Source organism: Podarcis vaucheri, assembly GCF_965113315.1.
Source record: "Podarcis vaucheri genome assembly, chromosome: 18".
NCBI classification, from domain to species: Eukaryota; Metazoa; Chordata; class Lepidosauria; order Squamata; family Lacertidae; genus Podarcis; species Podarcis vaucheri.
The window spans coordinates 3,556,136-3,583,447 of NC_138756.1; the positions used below are offsets into that span (position 1 = coordinate 3,556,136).

The window sequence follows — 27,312 nt, forward strand, 5'->3', positions numbered from 1 at the left end:
ACCTCCAAAATGGAAAACCCTTTCGTCTAGCGAGTTTTCCGTCTTGCGAGGCATTCGTCTTGCGGGGCACCACTGTATTGTTTTTTGGGGTGGTTGGGGGTCCTGAGTCTTCTCAGCCCCTTCCTCCTGCCATTGCCACTCTCTTTCCAGAACTTCCTCAGTCGCTTCCCTTCCTGTCCAAGCAAGGAAAAGTGCAGGAACAATCCCAACTACTTGGGAGTAGACCCGCTGAAACAAACAGGCGTCTTAGGGTTGTTTTTTTGCCATGTCCGCTCATTGCAACGGTCTGTCTCCGACCCTCCATTGGTCCTTATTTTCCAGGGATAATCCCGGATTTACAGAAGCTGCCCTGGTTTCTGAGTTGGTCCTGGAATGTCCCTCTTTTCCTTAGGACGTCCCTATTTTCATCAAAGAAATGTTGGAGGGTCTGGAGTTATGCAACCGCCGAGGAGAGAAGTCACTAGACAATCTTTGGAAGACATCTGAAGGCAGCCCTGTACAGTCGTACCTCGGGTTACAGACACTTCAGGTTGCGTTTTTTTGGGTTAAAGACCGCCGAAACCCGGAAGTATCAGAACGGGTTACTTCTGGGTTTTGGCGGTCGCACATGCGCAGAAGCGCCGAATCACAACCCGCGTGTGCGCAGACGTGCAGTCACGAGTTGTGAACGCTGCGGGTTGCGAATGTGCATCCTGCAGGGATCAAATTCGCAACCCGAGAGTCCACTGCACAGTACAGGGAAGTTTTTCAATGTTTAGTGTTTTGTTTTATATATATACCATATTTTTTGCACCATAACACTCACTTTTTTCCTCCTAGAAAGGAAGGGGAAATGTCTGTGCGTGTTATGGAGCGAATGCCTGCGGGTGGTGGTGGGGATCTGCTGTAGTCGTGAGCAGAGGATCCATGGTTCCCCTTCCTTCTCTCCTCCGTGGTTACAAAGCATGGATCCACATGGATCCTCAGGATTTTTGCATTGGGCTACTCCAAACTCACTGTCACATCACATGTCTGTGGCCACAGCATGAACCACAAAAATCATATATCCACTATTTTGTTTAGAATATTTTTTTTCTTGTTTTCCTCCTCTAAAAACTACGTGCGTGTTATGGTCTGTTGCGTGTTATAGAGCGAAAAATATGGTATCTAGGGAGCCGCCCAGAGCAGCTGGGGAAACCCAGTCAGGGGGCAGGGTTTAAATAATAAAATTATTATTATTATTATTATTATTGAATAGGATGTCCCTATTTTCATCGGAGAAATGTAGGAGGGTCTGTCCTTGCTGGACCCCACTTGCTCAGGCAACTGAAGACAATCCATCCCCTTTTCTTTCTTAAATTTCTTTCTTAAATCTATTTCTTAAATGCACTTAAATAGGAAGCGTCTCAAGACAGGAAGCCTTGGCCAGCAGGATGCAAGGCTCCCTTTCCTGTTTTCCACAGAAACAATGGACTTGCTTGTCCCTTCTAAATCTCTCTCGCGCAGGAAAGCTCCTTAGCTCACCACAAAAGATCGCTGATCCCGACTGAGGTCTGCAGTTGACCTGTCGCCGGCTTGCGAAGGGTCAGTCTGTTGTGCTGCTCTCCTTGTTATGGATCACAAACTCAGCGCTGCCCCATAAAAAGCATTATTCAGAATAGCGGTTTGCGCTACACACCAAGGGAGGTAACGGCGTGACAAAATGTGACACCGTAACCATGAATTGCACACCGGTTTAAAATCCAGTTAAAACCATGTGGCTTCATTCATTTGACAAAGCGGACAGACTTGATCCAGGGAAACCAGCTTTCGATACGATACAATACAATACAATACGATAATCTTTATTGTCATTGTCCCATCCAGAACAATGACATTGAAAAATTCTACATCGGACATTCAAAAACCAACAAGCCTGCTATTCCAGCTATCCCAACCTGGTTAGCCCCCTAAAAACTCTTGATACCCCCATAATTAAATACAATATACTCCCATAGAGACTACCTTAAAAAAAAGTAAAGGAACCCCTGACCATTAGGTCCAGTCGTGGCTGACTCTGGGGTTGCGGCGCTCATCTCGCTTTACTGGCTGAGGGAGCCGGCGTACAGCTTCCGAGTCATGTGGCCAGCAGGACTAAGCCGCTTCTGGCGAACCAGAGCAGTGCATGGAAACGCCATTTACCTTCCCGCCGGAGTGGTACCTATTTATCTACTTGCACTTGATGTGCTTTTGAACCTGCTGGCTGGACAAACATTCCTCTCTAGGTATAAACATGCTCACTCTAGGAATGTTGTACTTGACTGCTCTTGTGTTTCACACCCCACATCTTTGATCGTCCTTGAATCTTCCTTCCAAATTTGCCACCCTCTCCTGCCACACCGGGGTGGCGCACTGCAGCCTTTGAGAACCACTCTAACCACTGCACCATGCTGCCTTGTCAGGTCTCTTCTTAAGCTCTTGTAATAATAGACTTACAAGGTAAGGATCTCCCCCACTATATGAACAGGCCTTTCTGGATAAACGTGGGCTGTACCTGTTGAATTGCAGCCTGTCACTGCCCCAGCCCACAACAGCGCTGACAATATCCTTTCTGATTTTGCTCGCATCCCTGCTTTCTGGGAGCCAGGGGGACAAAGACCCTGCAGGCGAGAGGTTTGGGGGTGATGCGCCCGACGAAGGGGCAATCCTCCGCTACGAAGAGAATATCACAGGGCTGTTGGTCACCATTGCCCATCTCCATGGCCGAATTGAGAGCCTGCAGCGGAGCAAAGCCAGGTAAGTTCTCTGGAAAAACAATCTCTCAAAGGACCTGTTGATGGCATTTTACCATTGTACTGTGGAGAGTGTATTAACTTATGGTCTCTGTGTGTGGTTTTGGAGCTGCACGGTCAGGGGAAAAACAATGCTGTCCAGGGTTGTAAAGACTGCGGAGAGAATAATTGGGTGCCCTCTTCCCACCTTGGATCAAATCTACGCTTCCAGGTGCCATAAGAAAGCTGTAGAGATAGCGCAGGATAGTGCGCACCCCGGAAATTATCTCTTTCAGCTTCTGCCTTCTGGAAGAAGGTCCAGGGTTATAAAGACTAGGACCAGCCGTCTGAGAAACAGTTTCTATCCAAATGTGATTTTGGTTTTAAACGCAGTGTAAGGAGTCTCTATGGGAGTTTATTGTATTTAATTATGGGGTATCAGAGTTTTTAGGGGGCTAACCAGGTTAGGATAGCAGGCTTGTTGGGTTTTGAATGTTTTATGTAGATTTTTCAATTTCCTTGTTCTGTATGGGACAATGACAATAAAGATGACCGTATTATCGTAAATCGGGGTACAGGGGGGCAATAATTCTCTCTGGCACAAAAGCCCCCTGCCTTAAAAGGATTCTGCACTCCAGGCACTCCATGGCTACTAGCCATAATGGCTATGTTCAGAGGCAGCAGTGCCTCTGAATATCAGTTGTTGGGAGTCTGCGGAACTCCTTGCCCCATGAGGCAGTGATGGCCACTAACCTAGAATCACAGAACTGCAGAGTTGGAAGGGACCCCACGCGTCATCTGGTCCATGAAATGATGACATTAGATCATTTCTAGAATAGGAGGGGGGTTGTAAGAGCAAGAACAGAGGGGTTTTATTTAATTTTTTGGTTGGATCTGGGTTGAAACATCTTTCTTTGCAGGGAGGACGATGACCTGTGTTCTGACCTGTGCTCTGAGTACACGGCAAGTCTCCCGCGATGCTCTCTGCCGTTCCCAAATCCAGCAGCGGCCCTGCCTCCTCCGGCAGCCCATCCTGAAAGAGGTAAGGCTTTGCTGAGTCTGTGCAGGCTGATGGTCTTTCCTCCAAAGACCAAAGCAGGTTCCTTGCCCTCCTCGTTCTTGAATGAAAAGCTGAACTCACCCTGGGGTTACAGGCAGGGAGCCTTTCCCCAGCCTAGAGATGGTAGGAGATTGCAGTCAAACGTGCTCGAGTGCTAGTTAGTGCATGAAAGGGTTAAGACCAGAGAGGTCTGTTCCTAGACGCAGCTTGGTCACACCCCCTTACTTCCAGGAGGGAGGAAGTGAAGCTTCAACTTTTTCCTTTCCTCTTCTTGCCGTTCAATTCACCAGGATGGATGCGTCTGAACTGGATGTGGGTCCGAAAAGGAGACGGTGTTGGTGCCAGGGGTATCACCCTTGGCAGGGCTGGCATTCTAGGGCTAAGGAGCCACCACTGAGAATGCCCTGACCTTTTCTCCTTACATAATATACTCTGGCAAGCTGCAGACTCTTCCTGGACCAGATGCATCCTGGTCCCCCATTTTGGGGTCATGCTCCCATGGCTACCATCTTTCTCTGCATTTGGAGGGTCTTCTTGGCTGGTCGCTGCTTTTCATTTTAAAGGTGCAATAACTTTTTTAAAAATAAAAAAAATCTAATGATGGGAGCTTTATGGAAGAATGGATGCCACAGGAGCAGCAAGGATCCTAATTGCTAAAAACTGGAAAAAAGAAACTCTGCCAACAAATAAGGAATGGCAAGACAAACCGTTAGAGTATATTGAACTGGCTAGATTAACAGAGGCAATTAGAGATCACACTAGACAAGAATTTCAAAAAGCATGGGGAAAATGCAAACAATACTTCACAAAACAGTGCCCTAAAATACTTACCTGGACTTGTGGATATTTAAGTTATAGTTAGAAAAATATTAATCATTATTCATAAAGTAAACAGTTTATAAGAAGTAAATAAGGAGGCCAGATACGGGATAAAGAAGTCTTTTATTTGGTTGTTTGTATTGTTGTATGTTATGCTCATTGTATGTTATGTTCACGTTTAATGAGGGTGGATTTGTGTATTGGGGGGTTATGTTGCAAATAAAAATCCAATAAAAATTAAAATTTTAAAAAAGGAAGAATGGATGCTTTTTTCGGACTACTTAAAGAAATATTACAGCATGACGAATTTGTGAGCAGGATTTGAGCTTTGAGCAGCAGAAGCGATTAGATATAATATTGTGGTCATGATTTGATAGATGGAAGAAAAAGGGGAAGAAACAACAACTCGGTGGAAAATGGGGTGGGAATTCGATAAAAATAAGAAAATACAAAATTGCGTTCTGGCTGCATATGTTAAAAATGTTTAAATTTAGTAAAATATAATTGGAAAAAGAATACTTTTTATTATTTTTAAACACCCGTTCCCTCCTCCCATATCTTTTCCAGGCGACCTCTTCCTCGATGTCCACAAGGCCGTCACGTCCCTGGAGAATACCGTCTTTGCCCACCGAAGCCGCCTCCCCAGTGCCAAGGCTGAGCTGGAAGGAGGCCTGGAGCCCACGAAGGTTGGCAAAGCCACATTCCACCTCCTCCTGGGGCAGGGGCTGTTTGCCAGCCTGAGGGGTCCACATTCTCTTTCAGGGGAGGGGTGGGAGGGCATCACCAAAAGCCAGCACCCATTTGGTGTCCCTGAGGGGGTTGAAAGGTTGTTGGAAGTTCTTTCTAAGTACCATAATAATTATGGTTATTTGCCAGCAGTTTGCAGAAATCAATTATCTCCAAGTGTGGCGGCCTTGAGTTTACAGTTTGGGCTCCATGGCTACATGTTGGGATACTGCCAGGGAGATAAAGTCCATCATGGCCCGAAGTCGTCTGCCGGACGATCCATCGATCTCCCATAGGCACGCAGTATCAGCGATGAGCGACATGGGTTTCTAGAAAATATCTTGCCACATTCCAGAGCTCATGCACACTCTTATCAGCAGATAATGGACAGCAGAAGTCGCACTCAGGAGAGCATTATTTACAAGCTTTATTCAGCGTTGATCAGAACAGAGAAAGACATGACTGCCTGCGTCAGTGTCTCCGACACAGAGAGAGCAAAACGAAAGCAATAGAAACATAAACATCCTGTGAACAGGACATGCGCGGACATGCGCAGACTCTCTGACTCACAAAGCCTGCTCCCTTTTAAGGTGGAATGGAAATATCCTAACATTTGGGAGTCTCCAGTTTGAGAGACTCTCTGCAGCCGCCACCTGGGCTTGCTTGTCAACAGTTCTGATACTTTCAGTTCAGATATAAACAAATCAAAGCGGCTACCAAATGGTTTTCCAAACCAGCTGTTTTTTAAGTAGTAGCCTTTCCGGGTTGTTGTTGTTGTTTAGTTGCTAAGTCGTGTCCGCCTCTTCGTGACCCCCTGGACCAGAGCACGCCAGGCCCTCCTGTCTTCCACTGCCTCCCGCAGTTTGGTCAGACTCATGTTTGCAGCTTCGAGAACCCTGTCCCACCATCTCATCCTCTGTCGTCCCCTTCTCCTTGAGCCCTCCATCTTTCCCAACATCAGGGTCTTGTCCAGGGAGTCTTCTCTTCTCCTGAGGTGGCCAAAGTCTTGGAGCCTCAGCTTCAGGATCTGTCCTTCTAGTGAGTACTAAGGGCTGATTTCCTTCAGAATGGAGAGGTTTGATCTTCTTGCAGTCCATGGGACTCTCAAGAGTCTCCTCCAGCACCAGAATTCAAAAGCATCCATTCTTCGGCAATCAGCCTTCTTTATGGTCCAGCTCTCACTTCCATACATCACTACTGGGAAAACCATGGCTTTAACTCTATGGACCTTTGTTGGTACGGTGATGTCTCTGCTTTTTAAGATGCTGTCTAGGTTTGTCATTGCTTTTCTCCCAAGAAGCAGGCGTATTTTAATTTCGTAACTGCTAGCACCATCTGCAGTGATCATGGAGCCCAAGAAAGTAAAATCTCCCACTTTACCAAATATAACTGGGAATCCAAATTCCAAGAAATGGAACATTAAAGGCTTACCTCCCCCTGGGGCTGTATAATTAATCCATATGTTGATTCAACCAGCTGGTCAGACTTAGCAAAGTTACCTTCACTTCTCAATGGCTGCTTGCAGACTACGTTGCTCCACTCCACCATAAATCTCAGACAAACATCCAAGGTTCTTTGGCGTCTCCAGGCAGAAGAATAGCTTTTGCTGGGTTTCAGGGGTGGTGGCCAAAGGCAGGGGACTATCTCGGGTGTCGACAATTGCCGTCCAGCCGTTTTGGGTGGCTTCAGCCTCAAAGGGAGGGAGGATGCTTAAAATGCCATCCTGCAATTCCTGGAGTCCTTATCTGGCTGGGATATAAGCTTGTTTTCTGGGAGTGTATCTTTCCCCCTTAATATTTTTAAAAACTCCTACTCACTCTGCTGAGGCTCACAGGAGACTTGCTTCAGGCACCATCTTCTAACCCATGAGAGTCCAAGTCAACATTCTTCCTAAATTGTGGTGCCCAGAACTGGATACCGTATTCCAGGCGTGGTCTGATCAAGGCAGAACAGAGTGGGACTATGACTTCCCTTGATCTGGACACTAGACTTCTGTTGATGCAGCCTAGAATAGCGTTAGCCATTTTTGCTGCTGCATCACATATGTTCAGCTTGTGGTCCACCAAGCAGGGGTGTCACCACTGAGGGGGGGTGACAAAATGTCAGGTGGCACTCACTGTGGGGCCTGCAGCTTGCCTGAGCCATGCGTCTCTCCTGAGAGAGACTTGCGGCTTGGGTGCACGCAGGCTCCACGTTCATAGAATCATAGAATCATAGAGTTGGAAGAGACCCCAAGGGCCATCGAGTCCAACCCCCTGCCAAGCAGGAAACACCATCAGAGCACTCCTGACATATGGTTGTCAAGCCTCTGCTTAAAGACCTCCAAAGTAGGAGACTCCACCACACTCCTTGGCAGCAAATTCCACTGTCAAACAGCTCTTACTGTCAGGAAGTTCTTCCTAATGTTTAGGTGGAATCTTCTTTCTTGTAGTTTGAATCCATTGCTCCGTGTCCGCTTCTCTGGAGCAGCAGAAAACAACCTTTCTCCCTCCTCTATGTGACATCCTTTTATATATTTGAACATGGCTATCATATCACCCCTTAACCTCCTCTTCTCCAGGCTAAACATGCCCAGCTCCCTTAGCTGTTCCTCATAAGGCATCGTTTCCAGGCCTTTGACCATTTTGGTTGCCCTCCTCTGGACACGTTCCAGTTTGTCAGTGTCCTTCTTGAATTGTGGTGCCCAGAACTGGACACAGTACTCCAGGTGAGGTCTGACCAGAGCAGAATACAGTGGCACTATTACTTCCCTTGATCTAGATGCTATACTCCTATTGATGCAGCCCAGAATTGCATTGGCTTTTTTAGCTGCCGCGTCACACTGTTGGCTCATGTCAAGTTTGTGGTCAACCAAGACTCCTAGATCCTTTTCACATGTACTGCTCTCAAGCCAGGTGTCCCCCATCTTGTGTTTGTGCCTCTCAAATGCACAAATGGTCCACCCACTGCCCCCCCAGCTGTAGGGCGGCTGAGTGGGAGGAGGGAGGCAGGCTCTGGAGGCCCCATGGTGCGCCCCGCCCTTGCCCCACCTCTATGGGCGTGCTGCCCCAGGGGTCTGAGCTGTTTCCTCCACCGTTGCCACCAAGACCCCTAGATCCTTTTCACATGTACTGCTGGTAAGCCAGCTCCAATTTGTGAAGTTGGTTCTTCCTGCCTAAGGACCCTCACGGCCTAGGACCCTTGTACCTACGGGACTGCCTCTCCTGGTCTGCCCCACAGAGGACCTTAAGGTCCATAAACAGCAACACTCTAGTGGTCCCGGGCCCTAAGGAACTCAGATTAGCCTCAACCAGAGGCAGGGCCTTTTCAACACTGGCCCCAGCCTGGTGGAACGCTCTGTCTCATGAGACCAGGGCCCTGCGGGATCTGATTTCTTTCCGCAGGGCCTGTAAGACAGAGTTGTTTCGCCTGGCCTTCGGCTTGGAATCAACTTAATCCCCTTCCCCTCTTTCCTTTCTTCTTCTGTGATGGAACTCCTATTTGGGGACTTCCCTGGCTTTTTTCTGGCCCACGTAGGACCAGTTTGGATAGCTGGCCTTGGTAAAGATTTGACGTTTTCATCCCCAAAAAGTTTTTGATTTGAGTTTCTCCTGAACTGAAGCTGCATTTTAATGTTGTATTTTAATCTTGTTTTTAAGTTGTATTTTAATCAATTGTTTTTATACCTGGTGTTAGCCGCCCTGAGCCCAGTCTTGGCGGCGGCTGCTGCTTCTCCTCCTCCTCCTCCTCCTTCTTCGTCTGGAAAGCAGGCCTGATGAGGAAAGGTTGAGGGAATTGGGAATGTTTAGCCTGGAAAAGAGGAGACTCAGAGGAGACATGTGAGCCATCTTCAAATATCTCAAGGGCTGCCAAATTTAGGAGGGAAGAAGCTAGTTTTCTCCTGCTCCGGAGGGTAGGACTCGAACCCATGTCCTCCAGTGACAAAGAAAGGAGATTCCAACCAAACACATGGAAGAATTTTCTGACAGTAAGAGCTTTTCTACCATGGAAAGGAGGCGGTGGGTTCTTGTTCCTTAGAGGTTTTTAAACAGACGTTGGATGGTCATCTGTCTGGGATGCTTTAGCTGAGAGTCCAGCATTGCAGGGGGTTGGTCTGGATGACCCTCGGGGGTCCCTTCTCGCTCTACAGTTCTATGCTGTATTCTACGTTTCTGAGCACAATTCAAAGTGTTGGTGCTGACCTTTAAAGCCCTAAACTGCCTCGATCCAGTATACCTGAAGGAGCGTCTCTACCTCCATCGTTCTGCCCGGACACTGAGGTCCAGTGCCGAGGGCCTTCTGGCCGTTCCCTCCCTGTGAGAAGTGAGGTTACAGGGAACCAGGCAGAGGGCCTTCTCGGTGGTGGCGCCCGCCCTGTGGAACGCCCTCCCGTTAGATGTCAAAGAGATAAACAACTACCTGACACTTAGAAGAAGTTTTAAATGTGTGACATTTTAATGTATCTTTAATCTTTGTTGGAAGCCGCCCAGAGTGGCTGGGGAAACCCAGCCAGATGGGCGGGGTACAAATAAATTATTATTATTATTATTATTATTATTATTATTATTATTATTATTATTATGCATTCTAATTTCCCAGGGCCTGGAAGAAAGCCTGAGGAGATTCCAAGGAAGCGAGAAAGATCCCTGGCCCCAGCTGGACCCGGAAGCCCAGATGTCTGGAGCAGGGTTCCTGGCAGATGGGCTGAGCATCTACGAGAGAGAAATCGCCTTGTACGAGGAGAGGAATGCCGTGCTCCGGGAAGAGCTGGAAGGCAGGGACGGCGAACTCGACAGATCAAAAGCTGCCCTCTGCGCTTACCAGGAAGAGAGGGATAAACTACAGAGGAAGGTGCGCTCCAGCTTTGAGTTCGTTCCTTCGCATTCCCACATCCCTTTGAGAATTCTGTTTTATTTTTATATAACAAGTTAATTTCAACTTCACCACCTATTTCCCTTGACGTTTTGACTTCACACCCTTGAAGTTAATCTGTTAAAATCTGTCCCATTCAGATGTCCAGGAGATAAAGAACTACACAACTTTTAGAAGACATCTGAAGGCAGCCCCGTATAGGGAAGTTATTAATGTTTGATGTTTTATTATGTTTTCATATGTGCTGGAAGCTGCCCAGAGTAACTGGGGAAAGCCAGCCAGATAGATGGGGTAATAATAATAATAATAATAATAATAATAATAATAATAATAACAACAACAACTCCCATGCTGTTTTTATTCCCACCCTTTTCCTACTCCATTATATAGCATGTTTTTACCTATTACAAATTTCCTCTATTACAATTATTTTTATACTTTCCCATCCGCTGCCCCCCCTTCAATAAAGAGTTCATCACATTGATCTCTTACTCTCACACTGTCTGTCAATTTTAAGAGCCATTCTTCCTGGGCTGAGAATAATAATAATAATAATAATAATAATAATAATAATAATAATTTATTATTTATACCCCGCACAGTATTCCTCCTTCTTTTCATTTCTGTGCATATAGGATTCTGGCTGCTGTTGCTGCATAGGCAAATAATTTAGTCATCGTTCGGGGGACATTAATCCCTATTACACCTCGGAGAAAAGCTTCGCTTCAGGTTTTGGGGGAATTACCAATCTTAACATTTTCTTCATCTCATTATGTATCCTTTCCCCAAACCCCTTGTATTACGTTCTGTGTTTTTAAAGTTCTCGCAAAAACTGTACCATCAAGTTAACCACCTCCCTGCCTCTTTAGCTTCTCCAAATGCCTCGCGATGCCGCAGAGCAATTCGAGGTGTTGGGGCGACTCAGGTAGCGCAGCGATGCGCATGGTGAGTGTTTGTCTTGTGTTTCCTTCTAGGTCAAAGATCTCCAAGGGGCCCTCTCCGAGATGGAAGCACTTCCCTACGGAGCCACCAGCCCGGTCAGGGAGAAAGAGTCCTTGGGATTCCAGGTGAGTTTTTTGGCATCCAGGAATGGCATATACGGTGGATGTTCAGGTTGTGAACGAGATCCGTGCGGGAAGTACGTTTGCAACCTGCAGTGCCACATCTGCGCATGCGCAGGTCATGATTTGGTGCTTCTGCGCATGCGCAAAGCACGATTTAGCACTTCTGCACATGCGCAAGCGCTGAAACCCAGACGTAACCCGTTCCAGTACTTCCGGTTTTGGCGCGGTGCGCAACCCGAAATCGTGCAACCTGAAGCGTCTGTAACCCGAGGTATGACTGTATTGATGATCACCAATTCAGGCGGCTTAAAAGAGAACCTTCCTTGCTAGACTCTGCACCGTTACTGGGACTCGGGTGGTGCTGTGGTCAAAACCTCTGAGCCTCTTGGGCTTGCCGATTGGAAGGTCGGCGGTTCAAATCCCCATGACGGAGTGAGCTCCCATTGCTCTGTCCCAGCTCCTGCCAACCTAACAGTTCGAAAGCATGCCAGTTCAAGTAGATAAATAGGTATCTTAGCGGCGGGAAGGTAAACAGTGTTTCTGTGTGCTCTGCTTTCCATCACGGTGTCCCATTGCACCAGAAGCAGCTTAGTCCTGCTGGCCGCATGACCCGGAAAATTGTCTGCGGACAAATGCCGGCTCCCTCGGCCTGAAGCAAGATGAGCGCCGCAACCCCAGAGTCGCCTTTGACTGGACTGAACCGTCCAGAGGTCCTTTGCCTTTGCCTTACGCCACTGCTCTCTCATGAAACTAGAACTTGCAGACAACTAAAAATATTCAGGACGGGCAGAAGAAAGGACTGGGAACTATAGTTTGCTCAGAGTGCGTTGTCAGGAGAAGCCAGTTTCCTTCAGAGAAATGCAGTTCATAGAATCATAGAACTATAGAATCATAGAGTTGGAAGAGACCACCAGGGCCATCGAGTCCAACCCCCTGCCAAGCAGGAAACACCATCAGAGCACTCCTGACATATGGTTGTCAAGCCTCTGCTTAAAGACCTCCAAAGGAGGAGACTCCACCACACTCCTTGGCAGCAAATTCCACTGTCAAACAGCTCTTACTGTCAGGAAGTTCTTCCTAATGTTTAGGTGGAATCTTCTTTCTTGTAGTTTGGATCCATTGCTCCGTGTCCGCTTCTCGGGAGCAGCAGAAAACAACCTTTCTCCCTCCTCTAGGTGACATCCTTTTATATATTGGAACATGGCTGTCATATCACCCCTTAACCTCCTCTTCTCCAGGCTAAACATGCCCAGCTCCCTTAGCCGTTCCTCAGTTTCACGAGTGGTTTAACTATCAGTCCCTCTTTCCCAGGGGAAACCTGTGAATTGTAGCTCTCTTGGCTTAATAGGGTCTCCTAAGAACATTCAGCAGCCTGAACAAACTACAGTTTCCAGGGTTCTTTGGGGGAAGCCCTCGCTGGTTAAAGCAGTGTGATGATACTTTACAGATCAAGGGCAAACAGATTCTAAGGAAATTCAGGAAAAAAAGATGTAAATTTGTTTATGTACGCCACAACGGCTGCGAGAATACTCCTGGCCCAGAAATGGAAGCAGCAGGAACTTCCTACATTGGAAGATTGGCAGATAAAGATGGTAGAATATGTGGAGATGGCAAAGCTGACAGGGAAGATCCGGAATCGGCGAGACGAACTGTTTCAGAAGGACTGGAGCAAATTTATATTTTATATGAAAGGAAACTGTAAACATTTGAAAACGTTTGTAGGTTTGAATTGAAATGCTTTGTCATGTGAAAATAAGGAACCGATTTAAATATAAGGAGGTAATTTTTATAAAAAAAGAAGATTTAAAGTTAAAAAGTGGCTATAGAAATGCGAGAATTTATTAAAAGATGTTTGGAAGTCAGAAAGAGGGAGGGAGGGAAGGAAGTTGATGCTCTGTTTGAGCAATGCTTTATGTTATAGATTTGTGTCATGATATGTAGTTAAATGGGGACGCAGGTGGCGCTGTGGGTTAAACCACAGAGCCTAGGACTTGCCGATCAGAAGGTTGGTGGTTCGAATCCCCGTGACAGGGACATGGTGATCTCCCGTTGCTCGGTCCCTGCTCCTGCCAACCTAGCAGTTTGAAAGCACAAAGTGCAAGTAGATAAATAGGTACCACTCCGGAGGGAAGGTAAACGGCGTTTCCGTGCTCTGCTCTGGTTCGCCAGAAGCGGCTTAGTCCTGCTGGCCACATGACCCGGAAGCTGTACGCCGGCTCCCTCGGCCAATAAAGCGAGATGAGCGCCGCAACCCCAGAGTCTGCCACGACTGGACCTAATGGTCAGGGGTCCCTTTACCTTTACCTTATGTAATTAAATATGGAATTCTCAATTTATTTATTTTTTAAAAAGAGCAAACAGATTCTAGAACCTCCCTTCCCTTCCTGCTGTATATATTTACTTTTTATTTTTGAATATATATCACAAAGAGGACTCTGCCTCAAGCTGTTTTGCTTTGCCCTGCAGGACCCACTCGCGGCAGCCCCAAACTTTGCCTGCTGTTTCCGAGGCGCCCCCAGCGCCCACCCCGCCTGCTGCCTGCACCCCGGGCAAGGCCCACCTCCTGAGGAGACCCCCGCGAAAGGCATGGAAGATCAAAGGCAGGAGCTGCGGGGGTAAGGGTGCCCCAACTATTCTCCCTCGCTTTCTTTTTTAAAATCATTTTATTTATATATTAAAAAAATTGGGAGTCAAACTTTTACACTTTGGGTCAGCTTCAGCTGATGCAATATTTGGTACTGTCTCTTTGCGTCATTTTTGTGCATATAATATTCTCATTAAAGAAATCAATTTACCTGTTTCTATTGGGGATACCTGTATGAGTTGTCCCTACTAAAAAGCCTTCTGGACTTTTGGGGAGAGTTACCTTAAATACCTTTTTTTTTTAAAATAAATAAATCTTGTTATAAATAATCTCCCCAAAGTCCTTCACCGCGTCCACCACAAAATGAGACAACTTTCCTCTTATTCCCTCACGAGCCAGCAAAGTTCAGCCTCCTGGGGCTCAGAGGTGGATCAAACTGGCGGAAGCACCCTGAGCAGACACTGCTTTCCCAGAATCATAGGCTGGTAGAGCTGGAGGGGTAAACAAGGGTCATCTAGTCCAACCCCCATGCAATGCAGGAATCTCAACACAGAACCACAGAGTTGGCCACAGAGCCTGCTTAGTCCTTTTGGGGTGAGAAGGACTTGCCCCCTTTTGTTTTGACTCAGATTGATTCTTCTTCTTCTTCTTCTTCTTCTTCTTCTTCTTCTTCTTCTTCTTCTTCATCATCATAATAATTTATTATTTATACCCCACCCAACTGTCTGGGCTTCCCCAGCCGCTCTGGGCGGCTTCCAACAAAATATTAAAATACAGTAATGCATCAAACATTAAACTTAAACAGGGCTGCCTTCAGATGTCTTCTAAAAGTCTGGTAGTTGTTCTTCTCTTTGACATCTGGTGGGAGGGCGTTCCACAGGGCGGGTGCCACCACCGAGAAGGCCCTCTGCCTGGTTCCCTGTAACTTGGATTCTCGCAGGGAGGGAACCACCAGAAGGCCCTCAGCGCTGGACCTCAGTGTCCGGGCAGAACAATGGGGGTGGAGATGCTCCTTCAGATATACTGGACCGAGGCCGTTTAGGGCTTTAAAGGTCAGCACCAACACTTTGAATTGTGCTCGGAAACGTACTGGGAGCCAATGTAGGTCTTTCAAGACTAGTGTATGGTCTTGGCGGCCGCTCCCAGCCCCCAGTCTGGCTGCTGCATTCTGGATTAGTTGTAGTTTCCGGGTCACCTTCAAAGGTAGCCCCACGTAGAGCGCATTGCAGCTTTCTTCTGCGAAACCCTGAAACGTCCACCCTCCAAGGATGCACCCCACCTTTTTCAAAGTGTTTGGCTCGATTTTCATCGGCACTCAGAGCCCGAGTTTGCCATTAGCGGGAGCTGCGGGGACAGCAGAATTGTGCTGAGCGTCTGCTTCCCCCCCATCCAGATTCACCGACAAGCTCCGAGGCCTCAACCAGCTCCTCACAGCGACGCTGCAGGAGTCCAAGGGCGACATGGAGGGCATCAGTTTGCTGCTGGGGCAACGGGAATCTGAGGAGACCGCCCTGCGCTTGGCTGTCCGGTGCAGGTGAGCAGAGGTGTCGGCGACGGAGCATGCGCTTTTCAAAACGGCTTGCGAAATCGTTATTTGTTTTGTGAAATTTGTGCACCTTTTGTGGAGTGGCTGGAGCAAGGGAATGGTGGGGGGCACCGGCTGAGAGACCCCTAAGGGTAGAAAGCTCAGAGCCTGGGGAGCGGTGGCGAGTGGTCAGAGGTGTGGGATGTGAAACACAAGAGCAGTCAGGTACAACATTCCTAGTGTGAACATGTTTACACCTGGGGAGGAATGTTTGTTCGGCCAGCAGGTAAACTTCCTGTTTCCTTTTGGGCTGGGACAGACTTCATCTGCATGTGACTGGAGGTGTGTGTGGCCTCACCTGTGCAGGTAACGACAAAAGCACAGGGCAGGGCAGCCATCTCTCTCTCTGTGACTACATGCATCAAAGAAGCAACATCTGCTTAGCCAAAGATGCTCTCTTGGCCTCCAGCCAAGAGAGGACAGAGGGACTGTCTCCTTAGGAGATAGTTTCCAGGTGTATATTACTTTTCTAAGCTAAGTCTGCCTTCTGGGATCCGATTGTGAACAGAATGTGAGTGAGTAAACTCTTTTTATACTTTTATAGACGACTGTGTCGTGTCTTATCTTTTATGAGGGAATAAGGGAAAAATACCAGAACAGTTATTATTATTTAGCGAGTCTGAGCAAACGCATCTGCTGTGAGTTTAAAAAGGGGAATGTTACTCTGCTAAATTGTGAACTTGTTAACACAAGTTGGAAAGGCTATAATCAGACAATATATCCTCTCCTGCATCCCTGAACATTCCCACAAGAGGGAGAAGATTGGGAAGACGAGGTGTCAGAAACTGAAGGGCGGGGAGGGTCTGTGGCAGAGAGCAGTCCAGAATCAGAGGCAGGAGCTGAAGGAGGGGAGGAGGAGTTTGTGGCTATAAGCCATTATTAGGCCTTATTCTTCGTGAATTTGTCCAATCCTCTTTTAATGGCAAGCTGTTGAAGAGGAGGAAGGTCACAGATGTCTCCCCCTCCTGCTGCAACAAGCTCCCCTCTCCGCTTGTCTCCCAGAACCAGGAGAGACATGAAAAGGGTGGAGGAGAGGTTGGTTTTGCGCAGGCACAGTCTCCGATTGCTTGGGAAAACCCCCAGAAAGCAGGGAGCTTAGATAGCTTTGGGGAGGTGGGGACTTTCAGCAACCGATCCATGGGGCAAGGCTTTCCAATAAAAACCTCCTTTCCTCTAATAAAGAGCTAACTTCATTTTATTGCTGGAGTGCTCCTGACAGTGCTGCTTGCTGGTCAAGGAAGACCCACAAAAACCCTCAAAGCAGTTTGCAGGAAAGGTAGAACCAAGAAAAGACCAAATATCTGAATTTTCCAAGTTGCTTGGGTGCTTTGCAAATTAATGCAAGGATCTTTGCATTTCCTGAATTTATTAGTGAACGCTGCTTGGAGGCCTACGAGGTGCTGCTACCCTTGACAGCAACAAAACTGCACCCGGAAACAGAGGCAGGAGGAGAGGAGGGAGGCCTGTGCCATGCAGGTGGGTCACCGTGGAGGTTTTTGATGGTCTCTTTCAAAAGTTTAGAAACTTAATACACAATACTGTTTTCCAATTAATACCCATTTATCAGTTTGGGACGCAGGTGGTGCTGTGGGTTAAACCACAGAGCCTAGGGCTTGCCAATCAGAAGGTCGGCGGTTCGAATCCCCGCAACGGGATGAGCTGCCATTGCTTGGTCCCTGCTCCTGCCAACCTAGCAGTTTGAAAGCACGTCAAAGTGCAAGTAGATAAAGAGGAATGGCTCCAGCGGGGAAGGTAAACGGCGTTTCCGTGCGCTGCTCTAGTTCGCCAGAAGTGGCTCAGTCCTGCTGGCCACATGACCCGGAAGCTGTACGCCGGCTCCCTCGGCCAGTAAAGCGAGATGAGCGCCACAACCCCAGAGTCGGTCACGACTGGACCTAATGGTCAGGGGTCCCTTTATCTTTACCTATCAATTGACTTCCCCTCTCCATAGTTTCCCCATATTTTCTAATATTGCCACATCTTATAATTATCCTATGCCCTATCCTTTCCACTTGTTCCCAGATTTTTTTTTTTCTGCTTTTCTTCATTTTTGCATTTTTACACGTGTGCAATAAACTTATTCTACAAAATAATACAATAATACAATAAACTTATTCTACAAAAGGGTCCCAATCCTTCTTAAAAACTGTCTCTTCTGGACCTCTAAATTTCATGGTTAAATTTGCCAATTCGGCATATTCCGTCAATTTTAATGGCCACTCTTCTTTTGTTGGCAGCCCCTCATATCACCATTTCTGCAGATCCTCCAAGGGTCCCTATTTTCCAAGGACACCCCCGATTTAGAGAAGCCGTCCCGGTTTCTGATTTGATCCCGGAATGTCCCACTTTTCTTGTTTTCATTGGAGAAATGTTGGAGGCTATGGAGTTATCCAACCCCTGAGCCGTCTGAAGGCAATCCTGTATAAGGAAGTTTAAATTTATTTTAGTGTTTTATTATGTTTTTATATATGTTGGAAGCTGCGCAGAGTGGCTGGGGCAAGCCAGTCAGATGAGTGGGGTATAAATAGCAAAATCGTTATGGAATGAGACGTCCCTATTTTCATTGGAGAAGTGTTGTAGGGTATGTTTCTGTGCATATAGCACTCTGTTTTCGATGTTCTCACTTTACCTGCACACGTGTCCATTGTATGTTGACAGAAGGGGTACCATACCACTGTAAGCTGTCATGCCATTCCCCTCAAAAATCCTGGGAACTGTAGTGAATTAATGGTGCAGAGGGTTGTTAGGAGACCCCCTCCTCACAAAGCTACAGTTTCCGGCGCTCCCTGCAAACAGGGATTGACGGTTAAACCGCCATGCAGAACAATGAGGACTGGAAACTTGTGCAAGCCAAGGCAGCTTCCTATGTCTCTAACGAGCTTCCTGGTTCTCTAACGAATTTTTGGAGGGCGGTGGTCGACGTAAAACGCTTAACCCTCTTTCCGCCCTTCCTCCCTCTCGCAGGGCAGTTGTCGGAGGTGAAATTGGCTGTGTTGGGCGAAGCCTATCGGTCTCTGCGACGTTGCGGAAAGGACGTCTCTGGGGGGCCTGGTCTCAGCTGCTTGGATCAGAGGTGAGGAAAAGGGAGCTCAGATAAGCAGCCTTGCAGGATGTGCATGGGATGGTGAGGCAGGAGAATGAGCTGTGAGGCAGAGGAGGGAGAAAGGTTGTTTTCTGCTGCTCCAGAGAAGCGGACACGGAGCAATGGATCCAAATTACAAGAAAGAAGATTCCACCTAAACATTAGGAAGAACTTCCTGGCAGTAAGAGCTGTTGGACAGTGGAATTTGCTGCCAAGGAGTGTGGTAGAGTCTCCTCCTTTGGAGGTCTTTAAGCAGAGGCTTGACAACCATAGGTCAGGAGTGCTCTGATGGTGTTTCCTGCTTGGCAGGGGGTTGGACTCGATGGCCCTTGGGGTCTCTTCCAACTCTATGATTCTATGATTCTAAATCATTATTATTTATTAAATTTGATGAAACTTTGTCCTCCTTCTTTCCGTACATAAGGGAAATAGATAACAAATTTCCCCCATAAATTTCCAGGCCCTTGGTCATCGTGGACACCTTCCAGCTTGTCAACATCCTTCTTAAATTGTGGTGGCCAGAACTGGACACAGGACTCCAGACGTGGTCTGACCAAGGCAGAACAGAGTGGGACTATGACTTCCCTTGATCTGGACGCTAGACTTCTGTGGATGCAGCCTAGAATAGCGTTAGCTTTTTATTTTTGCTGCTGCATCACCCTGTTGACTCATGTTCAGCTCGAACCCGTGGCTTCAAGCTGCGAGAAAGGAGAGTCCAACTCAACATCAGGAATAGCTTTCTGACAGTAAGAGCTGCCTGACAGTGGAATAGTTTGCCTTGGAAGGCTGTGGATTCTCCTTCCAGCGGTTCTCAACCAGGTGTTGTTGGACTACAACTCCCATCATCCCTGAGCTCTGGCCTTGTTAGCTAGGGGTGATGGGAGTTGTAGTCCAACAACATCTGGGGACCCACAAGTTGAGAACCGCTTAAACAGGGGTTGGATGGAACCAGGGAACCAGGCAGAGGGCCTTCTCGGTAGTGGCACCCGCCCTATGGAACGCCCTCCCACCAGATGTCAAAGAGAAAAATAACTACCAAACTTTTAGAAGACACCTGAAGGCAGCCCTGTTTAGGGAAGCTTTTAATGTTTAATAGGTTATTGTATTTTAGTGTTCTGTTGGAAGCCGCCCAGAGTGGCTGGGGAAACCCAGGCAGATGGGTGGGGTATAAATAATAAATTATTATTATATTACTACAGTGGTGCCCCGCAAGACGAATGCCTCGCAAGACGGAAAACTCGCTAGACGAAAGAGTTTTCCGTTTTGGAGGTGCTTCACAAAACGAATCTCATGTGGGCTTGCTTCGCAAGACGAAAATGTCTTGCGAGCTCCTGCTGGTTCCCCCCCCTTTTTCTAAGCCGCTAAGCCGCTTATCAGCTGATCCGATCAGCAGATAAGCCGCTAAAAGCCGCTAATAGCGCTAATCCTTCAATGGGCTTGCTTCGCAAGACGAAAAAACCGCTAGACGAAGAGAATCACAGAATGGATTCTTTTCGTCTTGCGAGGCACCACTGTATTATTATCTGTCCCGGATGCTTTAGCTGAGATTCCTGCACTGCAGGGTCTCTTCCAACTCTACAATTCGATGATGCAGAATCTGACATTTGTCCTGGCTGAAATTCATTTTGTTAGCTTGCATGCAGTTCTCCAATCTGTGGAAGCCATCTTGAATTCTCATTCTGTCTCCTGTGACCCTGAGAGTCCTGGGCTCAATCTGTAATTGTCCGGGGCTGAGGAGAGTTATGGTTTGAAACATCTAGAGGGTGCCCGGTCGCGGGAACCTGATTCTCCCCCCCCCCTTTCCCCTTCAGGCTCTCAGACCTGCGCCGTTCGGAAGAGGGCGACAGGAAGGTGTTGCGGGGATACATCCGGCGCCTGAGAGAGGAACAGGCCTCCCTGAAGCTCCCACCTTGCCGGCCACCTCCCGGGCCCGATTCTGCCGCAGCGAGAATCACCTTCCGGATCGGGACCAAGGTGGCCGCGGTCCAGAAAGCCTTGCGGGAGACGCTTCCCTCCGAGGCAGCTCAACCCAGGATGGAGAAGACCCGTTTGCTGCAGGAGTTGCAGGAGGCGAGGGTGAGCGATGGGAGATTTGGAAACTCTTGTGCAAAATGGTCCGCAATAAGTTTCTAGTCCTTAGTGGTTTTTTATCCCATTAACCCATCGTGTCTCGGCCGAGTCTGATAATTTTTTCAGCCTTTCCCCCCGTAGCAGGTGGGGCTGAATCTCTCCTCCTGTCCTGAACCCTTGGCCTCCCTGGCGGCAAGTCCCCAGCCCCCAATCTGGCGTCAAGACACGAGTCCAAACTCCAAAGCGAAGCAGATCCTGGAGCATTCAAGACAAGATCCATCAGCGTGGGGCAACTGAGTAGACACAGCCCCTCCACTCTGCTCCCTTTTGTGCCGATGTAGTCAAACTCGGCCCTCCAGATGTTTTGAGACTACAATTCCCATCATCCCTGACCACTGGTCCTGTTAGCTAGGGGTGATGGGAGTTGTCGTCCCAAAACATCTGGAGTGCTGAGTTTGCCTATGCCTGCTTTTGTAACTTTGCATGCCAATTCAAGCATCTGGGCTTGATGAGGCAGATGCATTGCAGTGGGGTTGGGCTGGATGACCCTTGGGGTCCCTTCCAATTCTCCAGCTCTGTTATTCTGTGGCCCTCAAAACAACAACACCACAAACTGGCTTATAAATATGCGGAGCGCAACCTGAAAATACTTATCCTGAAGCATATTTATCCCGAGGTATGACTGTATTGGGACGCGGTGGTGCTGTGGGTTAAACCACAGAGCCTAGGACTTGCTGATCAGAAGGTTGGCGGTTCAAATCCCTGCGACGGGGTGAGCTCCCGTTGCTCAGTCCCAGCTCCTGCCCACCTAGCAGTTCGAAAGCATGTCAAAGTGCAAGTAGATAAATAGGTACCACTCCAGCGGGAAGGTGAACGGCGTTTCTGTGCTCTGGTTCGCTAGAAGCGGCTTAGTCATGCTGGCTACATGACCTGGAAGCTGTATGCCGGCTCCCTCGGCCAGTAAAGCGAGATGAGCGCCACAACCCCAGAGTCGGCCACGACTGGACCTAATGGTCAGGGGTCCCTTTACCTTTTTAAGACCGTATTGATATCGTATCATTGTATTTGGTCATCGTGTTGCCTTGGATATTACTGTCTATTGTTTGCAACACAAGGGTTAAATTGTTTAGTTCACTAATCCTGCCAGTTCACGACAGCTCCCAGTTCTGATCTCAGGAGGCCTTGGGCGACCTCAACACTCGCTTGCACCTGACGGAGAAGGAGAAGCGGAGGCTGGCGCTGCAGATGTACACTTTTCGGGCTCAGGAAGCCGCCTGCCTGCTGATGGCCCGGGTCCTGCAAGGGGAGCGCGATGAGCTTCGTGGGCAGCAAACGGCGTCAACAGGAAGCAGCAGCAGCAGTAGCAGTGGAGAGGACTCCTCGGAGGTAAGTCTCACAACTGATCGGTAGATTGTGCTTATTTTTTCCCTTTTGGGCAAAAATAAGGATTCCCCAAAAGGTAAGAGAGATCTTTTTATATGCTACGGTCACAGCAAGAGTTCTCATTGCGGCAAGTTGGAAGAGCGACAATGTCCCCCCCCCCCCGCAATTCCCAAGCCTTCCCCAAGCCATCGAGGTAAGGGGGGAGCTATGCTTCTTTGCCGGCGGCCTTCCCCTCTCCTCCCTTCGTTTTGACTGCTGGGGGGAGGCTTGGGAGTCAGGGGGCGGGCGGGCAACACACCGTTGCCCCCCCCCATCCTCCTGGAGGAGGGCAGGATGTGGCTTCCTTTGACGGAGGAAGAAGAGTCCCCCTCCCTCCCTGCTTGACATTCCCTTTGGAATTGTAATAGCATCACCTCCATTGCCATATTGCAGAAAAGGGGAAGGGGGGGCTGATGGGGAAATGTCCGGGAATCCCAAAGTCTAAACTCAGAGACTTTGACTTATGTCTGGCGGGTACCACTGTATTATGCATTTCTGAATTTCATATTACCTTTAATTGTCCTTAACTAATAATTCTCCTCATTATCTTTCTTGCAATATTTCAAGTAATTCACCTTACGAAACTTATTGCAAACCTACTAGCGCAATCGGTTCATCACAATTGCATTTCAAATAGTCTGTAAATTTACTCCAGTCTTCTGAGAATCTCTGGTCCCGCAGGTTTCGAATCCTTCCTGTTATTTTAACTAATTCTGCATAGTCCATCAGTTTCATCCTCGAAGAATGGAAGACGAAAGTGGGCGCTCCTTTTCATTCCTGTTTCCTCTGTGGCGGTGCAGGATTTTGCCCCCATCTGCACTTCCAAGAGGAACGCTTTCCGGTCGTCTGAGGATGGTGGCGTAGAGCAATCCAGCGAGGAAAGCAAGACAGAGGCGTTGAAGCTTCTTAACACTCTGAGGCAGTGAGTGCAATTCAGCTCACCGCTTGCAGTTCCCCGGTTTTGAGGGTCCACAAAGCGCTTATTCCTGTGTGGTGGGCGTGCAAAGCAGCTAAAGGCTTTTTGCGGAAAAGGAATGCTTAAAAGGACGTTCCCCCCTGCCAAAAAGACCAGAAGCGTTCCTTTTAGGAATCATTGAGTCAGATGTACCAAAAAATAATAAAAAAATTATTTTTATATGCAACTACTGGTGGCCGAAGGGGATGTGGGTGGCGCTGTGGGTTAAACCACAGAGCCTAGGACTTGCTGATCAGAAGGTTGGCGGTTTGAATCCCCACAATGGGGTGAGCTCCCGTTGCTCGGTCCCTGTTGCTGCCAACCTAGCAGTTCAAAAGCACATCAAAGTGCAAGTAGATAAATAGGTACCGCTCCGGCGGGAAGGTAAACGGCGTTTCCGTGCGCTGCTCTGGTTCGCCAGAAGCGGCTTAGTCATGCTGGCCACATGACCCGGAAGCTGTACGCCGGCTCCCTTGGCCAGTAAAGTGAGATGAGCGCCGCAACCCCAGAGTCGGCCACGACTGGACCTAATGGTCACGGGTGCCTTTACCTTACTGGTGGCCGAATCTTACAGGCTGGGAAATCGGCGAGTCTAACCAGTAAAATGAGAGCTCAAGAGGAAACTGTGTTCAAAGAGGATTGTGATTAATAATGCATGCATTATTATATAATAATAAATGTATTTGGAAACAAAAAGGTGCCTAGTCCTCTGTGAGGTCACCGCAGCTGTGTTGGTGGAAATTTGGGGGGGGGCAGGAGACCCTCTGCCCAAATTGCCCAGCCTCACTGTCCATCATCATCATCATCATCATCATCATCATCAATAGAATTGTAAAATTGGAAGGGACCATGAGGGTCATCTAGTCCAACCCCCTGCAATGCAAGAATCATTTTCCCAATGTGAAACTCGAACCCACAACCCTGAAATTAAGAGTCTCACACTCTGCTAACTGAGCTATCCCAGTTATTATTAGAACCATTGAACCATCGAGTTGGAAGGGACCCCAAGGGTCTAATCTGCTGCATTGCAGATCCCTTACCTTTCCCGCCCCGACCTGGCCACAGTGATCCATCCGACGGTCACCTCCTGGCTTGACTACTGTAATTGGCTCTACGCAGGGCTGCCCTTGAAGCTGACCCAGAAACTCCAGCGGGTGCAAAGTGCTGCAGCGAGGCTCCTCACGGGGTCCCTGCCATGGGAGCATATTCACCCAGTGCTTTTCCAGCTGCACTGGCTCCCGGTGGAGTACAGGGTCAGATTTAAGGTGCTGCTTTTGACCTTTAAAGCCCTTCACGGCCTAGGACCCTCGTACCTACGGGACCGCCTCTCCCGGTATGCCCCACGGAGAGCCTCAAGGTCCACAAACAGTAACACCCTAGTGGTCCCGGGCCCTAAGGAAGTTAGATTAGCCTCAACCAGAGCCAGGGCCTTTTCAGCACTGGCCCCGGCCTGGTGGAACGCTCTGCCTCATGAGACCAGGGCCCTGCGGGATCTGATTTCTTTCCGCAGGGCCTGTAAGACAAAGTTGTTCCGCCTGGCCTTTGGCTTGGAGCCAATTTGATTCCCTCCCTTTCTTTTTTCCTTTCCTTCTTCTCCTGCGATGAGGCTACATTTTAACATTTTAACGTTGTATTTTAATTTTGTTTTTAAGTTGTAATCATTCAACTTGTTTTTATTATTGCTTGTAAGCCACTCTGAGCCCGGCCTTGGCTGGGGAGGGCGGGGTATAAATTAAAATTATTATTATTATTATTATTATTATTATTATTATTATTATTATTATTAATGCAGGGATCTCAGCCAAAGCATCGATAATAATAGTATTATTATTAATTAAATTTGCGTACTGCCCTTCATCTGAAAATCTCAGGACAGTTTGCAGCATAACAACAAGAAAGAGAAAAACACCAAATACATAATGAAAGCAAGAACGAAGCAAACCAATAACTCCCCCTCCCACTGACTGCCAACCCACTGAAACCTATGGGTCTACTCTGAGCCAGGCATGGTGGGTTTACAACCCCAGATTCTCCTGCTATTACGGGCATCAATCTCCCGCCGGCCTGCTCCGGTTGCAGAGAGCAGCAGGTACAAAATTCCCTCTATGTTCTCCTCTAGAGTAAATGGCAGGATCGAGGAGCTCAGAGACCGGATCAGCTCTCTCCTGGCTGAGCTGGAAGAGAAAAGCCAGGACAGCAGAGCTCAAGAGGCGCAGCAGATGGAGCTCACGAGGGACTTTTTCAAAGCACACAGGTAAGTTTGGATTGGGGGGTCCCCTCTCCCCAAAAAGGCCTCTGAGCCCCAAGAGACCCCTGGCACCCCCTTATCTGGTCCGAACTAGCCAGCGGCTGCTCTGAAATCCCCCCAAAAGGTAACCAGCCCTCTATTCAGAATCACTGAGGACTGGAATCTTGCTTTGTCTGAAAGGGAAAGACCTGCTTTGAATGCAGAAGGTCAATCATTGGTGGGGATGTTGCCCTGCCCGAAACCCAGGGCAGCCACTGCCGGCCAGTGTTGGCAAAACTGAGCTATAGAGACTCAGAGTGTCTGACGCAGGAGAAGGCAGCTTCCTCTAGACTAGACTAGAGACTGGCTTGCTTTTTTTCCTGGTCAAGGTTGCAGCTTAGCTGCGGGACACGTGCTTTGCTTGCAGAAGGTCCCAGGTGGGGACGGGGAGAAAGACTCCCTCCCTGAAACCGCAGTGCGGACCATGCTGAGCTAAACACTGAGCGCCGAGGGCCTTCTGACGGTTCCCTCGCTGCGAGAAGCCAAGTTACAGGGAACCAGGCAGAGGGCCTTCTTGGTGGTGGCTCCCGCCCTGTGGAACGCCCTCCCACCAGATGTCAAAGAGAAGAACAACTACCTGACATTTAGAAGACATCTGAAGGCAGCCCTGTTTAAGGAAGCTTTTAATGTGTGACATTTTAATGTACCGTATTTTTCACTCTATAAGACGCACCAGTCCACAAGACGCACCTAGTTTTTGGAGGAGGAAAACAAGGGGGAAAATATTCTGAATCCCAGAAGCCAGAACAGCAAGAGGGATCGCTGCGCAGAGAAAGTATCGATCCCTCTTGCTGTTCTGGCTTCTAGGATAGCTGTGCAGCCTGCATTCACCCCATAAGACGCACACACATTTCCCCTTACTTTTTAGGAGGGGAAAAGTGAGTCTTATAGAGCGAAAAATACGGTATTTTTAATCTTTGTTGGAAGCCGCCCAGAGTGGCTGGGGACGCCCATCTGGCTGGGCGGGGTACAAATAAATTATTATTATTATTATTATTATTATTATTATTATTATTATTATTATTAAATGCCATCCCGTCTGGCTCCACCGTTTTCTCCTTTCCCCCTTCCCCTCCAGCGCCCTCGTCCTCGCCTACCAGAACGGCCGCAAGAAGCAGGAATCCCAGTTGCACCAACTGGAGACGCAGATCAGTCTGATGGGTCAACGCCAAGCTGGGCAGTTGCAGTCGCTGGTGCGAACCCTCCGCGGTTTGGAGGGCAGAGCGGACAGCCCAGCCTCCACTTAGCAGAAGCCTTGCTCAGGAAGGAAGGGCATGAGGAGGGGGAAAGGGCAGCTAAACACGTCCCTATTTCCATTGGAGAAATGTGGGAGGGTCCAGAGTTATGCGTCCCCCGAGCCAAGGAGATAAGTCGCTAAACATCCGCCTCTCCTGGTCTGCCCCGCAGAGGACCTTAAGGTCCATGAATAATTGTAGTTTAGAGGTCCCGGGCCCTAAGGAAGGCAGACTGTCCTCCAGCAGGGCCTTCTCAGTGATGGCTCCGACCTGGTGGAATTATCTGTCCCAGGAGACCAGGGCCCTGCAGGATTCAACTTCCTTCCATCGTGCCTGTAAGACAGAGCTATTCCGCCTGGCCTTTAATTTGAATTCAGCCTGATTTTTTATTCCCCTTCCTTTCCTCCCGCTCCCCTTTTTATGAAGATTCCCTGCTCTGAGACCCCACAGCTAATTCTCCCCTGGGCTCCTCGCTGGCCCAAGTAGGACCAACTCAGCCAGCTAGCCCTGGGGATTATCGGATTGATTTTTTAATTTTATTGTTATTCATGTTTTTATACTGTATTTTATGCTGTTTTTATAAATTAAGTGTTTTAAATTTGTTGTTAGCCGCCCTGAGCGGGGTAGAAATAAATTTATTATTGTTGTTGTTGTTGTTGTTGTTGTTGTTGTTGTTGTTGTTGTTGTTGTTGTTAAAGACATCTGAATGGACACAGGTATAGCAAGAGAAGATCAGAAAATATTTCTCTATGCCACAGGAGTGGCAAAGATCCTAATTGCTAAAAACTGGAAAAAAGAAACTGTGCCAACAAAAAAGGAAGGGCAAGGGTTAAGAGTATATTG

The 27,312-nt window shown here is 48.2% G+C and overlaps 1 protein-coding gene across 3 annotated transcripts in view; it reads left to right on the forward strand.

Annotated features, from left to right (window-relative positions):
- USHBP1 (USH1 protein network component harmonin binding protein 1) overlaps window positions 1-27,051 on the forward strand; it is a 29,366-nt gene extending 2,315 nt beyond the window's left edge. The window contains exons 2-15 of one of the 3 annotated variants that reach the window (XM_082206344.1): window positions 2,602-2,754; window positions 3,650-3,771; window positions 5,176-5,294; window positions 9,913-10,164; window positions 11,160-11,252; window positions 13,716-13,864; window positions 15,227-15,367; window positions 16,791-16,894; window positions 18,383-18,491; window positions 20,312-20,576; window positions 21,747-21,956; window positions 22,793-22,914; window positions 25,067-25,201; window positions 26,313-27,051. In XM_082206344.1, coding sequence (XP_082062470.1) covers window positions 2,602-2,754; window positions 3,650-3,771; window positions 5,176-5,294; window positions 9,913-10,164; window positions 11,160-11,252; window positions 13,716-13,864; window positions 15,227-15,367; window positions 16,791-16,894; window positions 18,383-18,491; window positions 20,312-20,576; window positions 21,747-21,956; window positions 22,793-22,914; window positions 25,067-25,201; window positions 26,313-26,481 — 2,143 coding nt within the window. In that variant the 3' untranslated portion in view covers window positions 26,482-27,051. Of the gene's footprint in view, window positions 1-2,601; window positions 2,755-3,649; window positions 3,772-5,175; window positions 5,295-9,912; window positions 10,165-11,159; window positions 11,253-13,715; window positions 13,865-15,226; window positions 15,368-16,790; window positions 16,895-18,382; window positions 18,492-20,311; window positions 20,577-21,746; window positions 21,957-22,713; window positions 22,915-25,066; window positions 25,202-26,312 lie in introns of those variants that run through there. The other 2 variants (XM_082206345.1, XR_014215168.1) reach the window with 2 other exon arrangements.
- The last annotated feature ends 261 nt before the right edge of the window (window positions 27,052-27,312 follow it).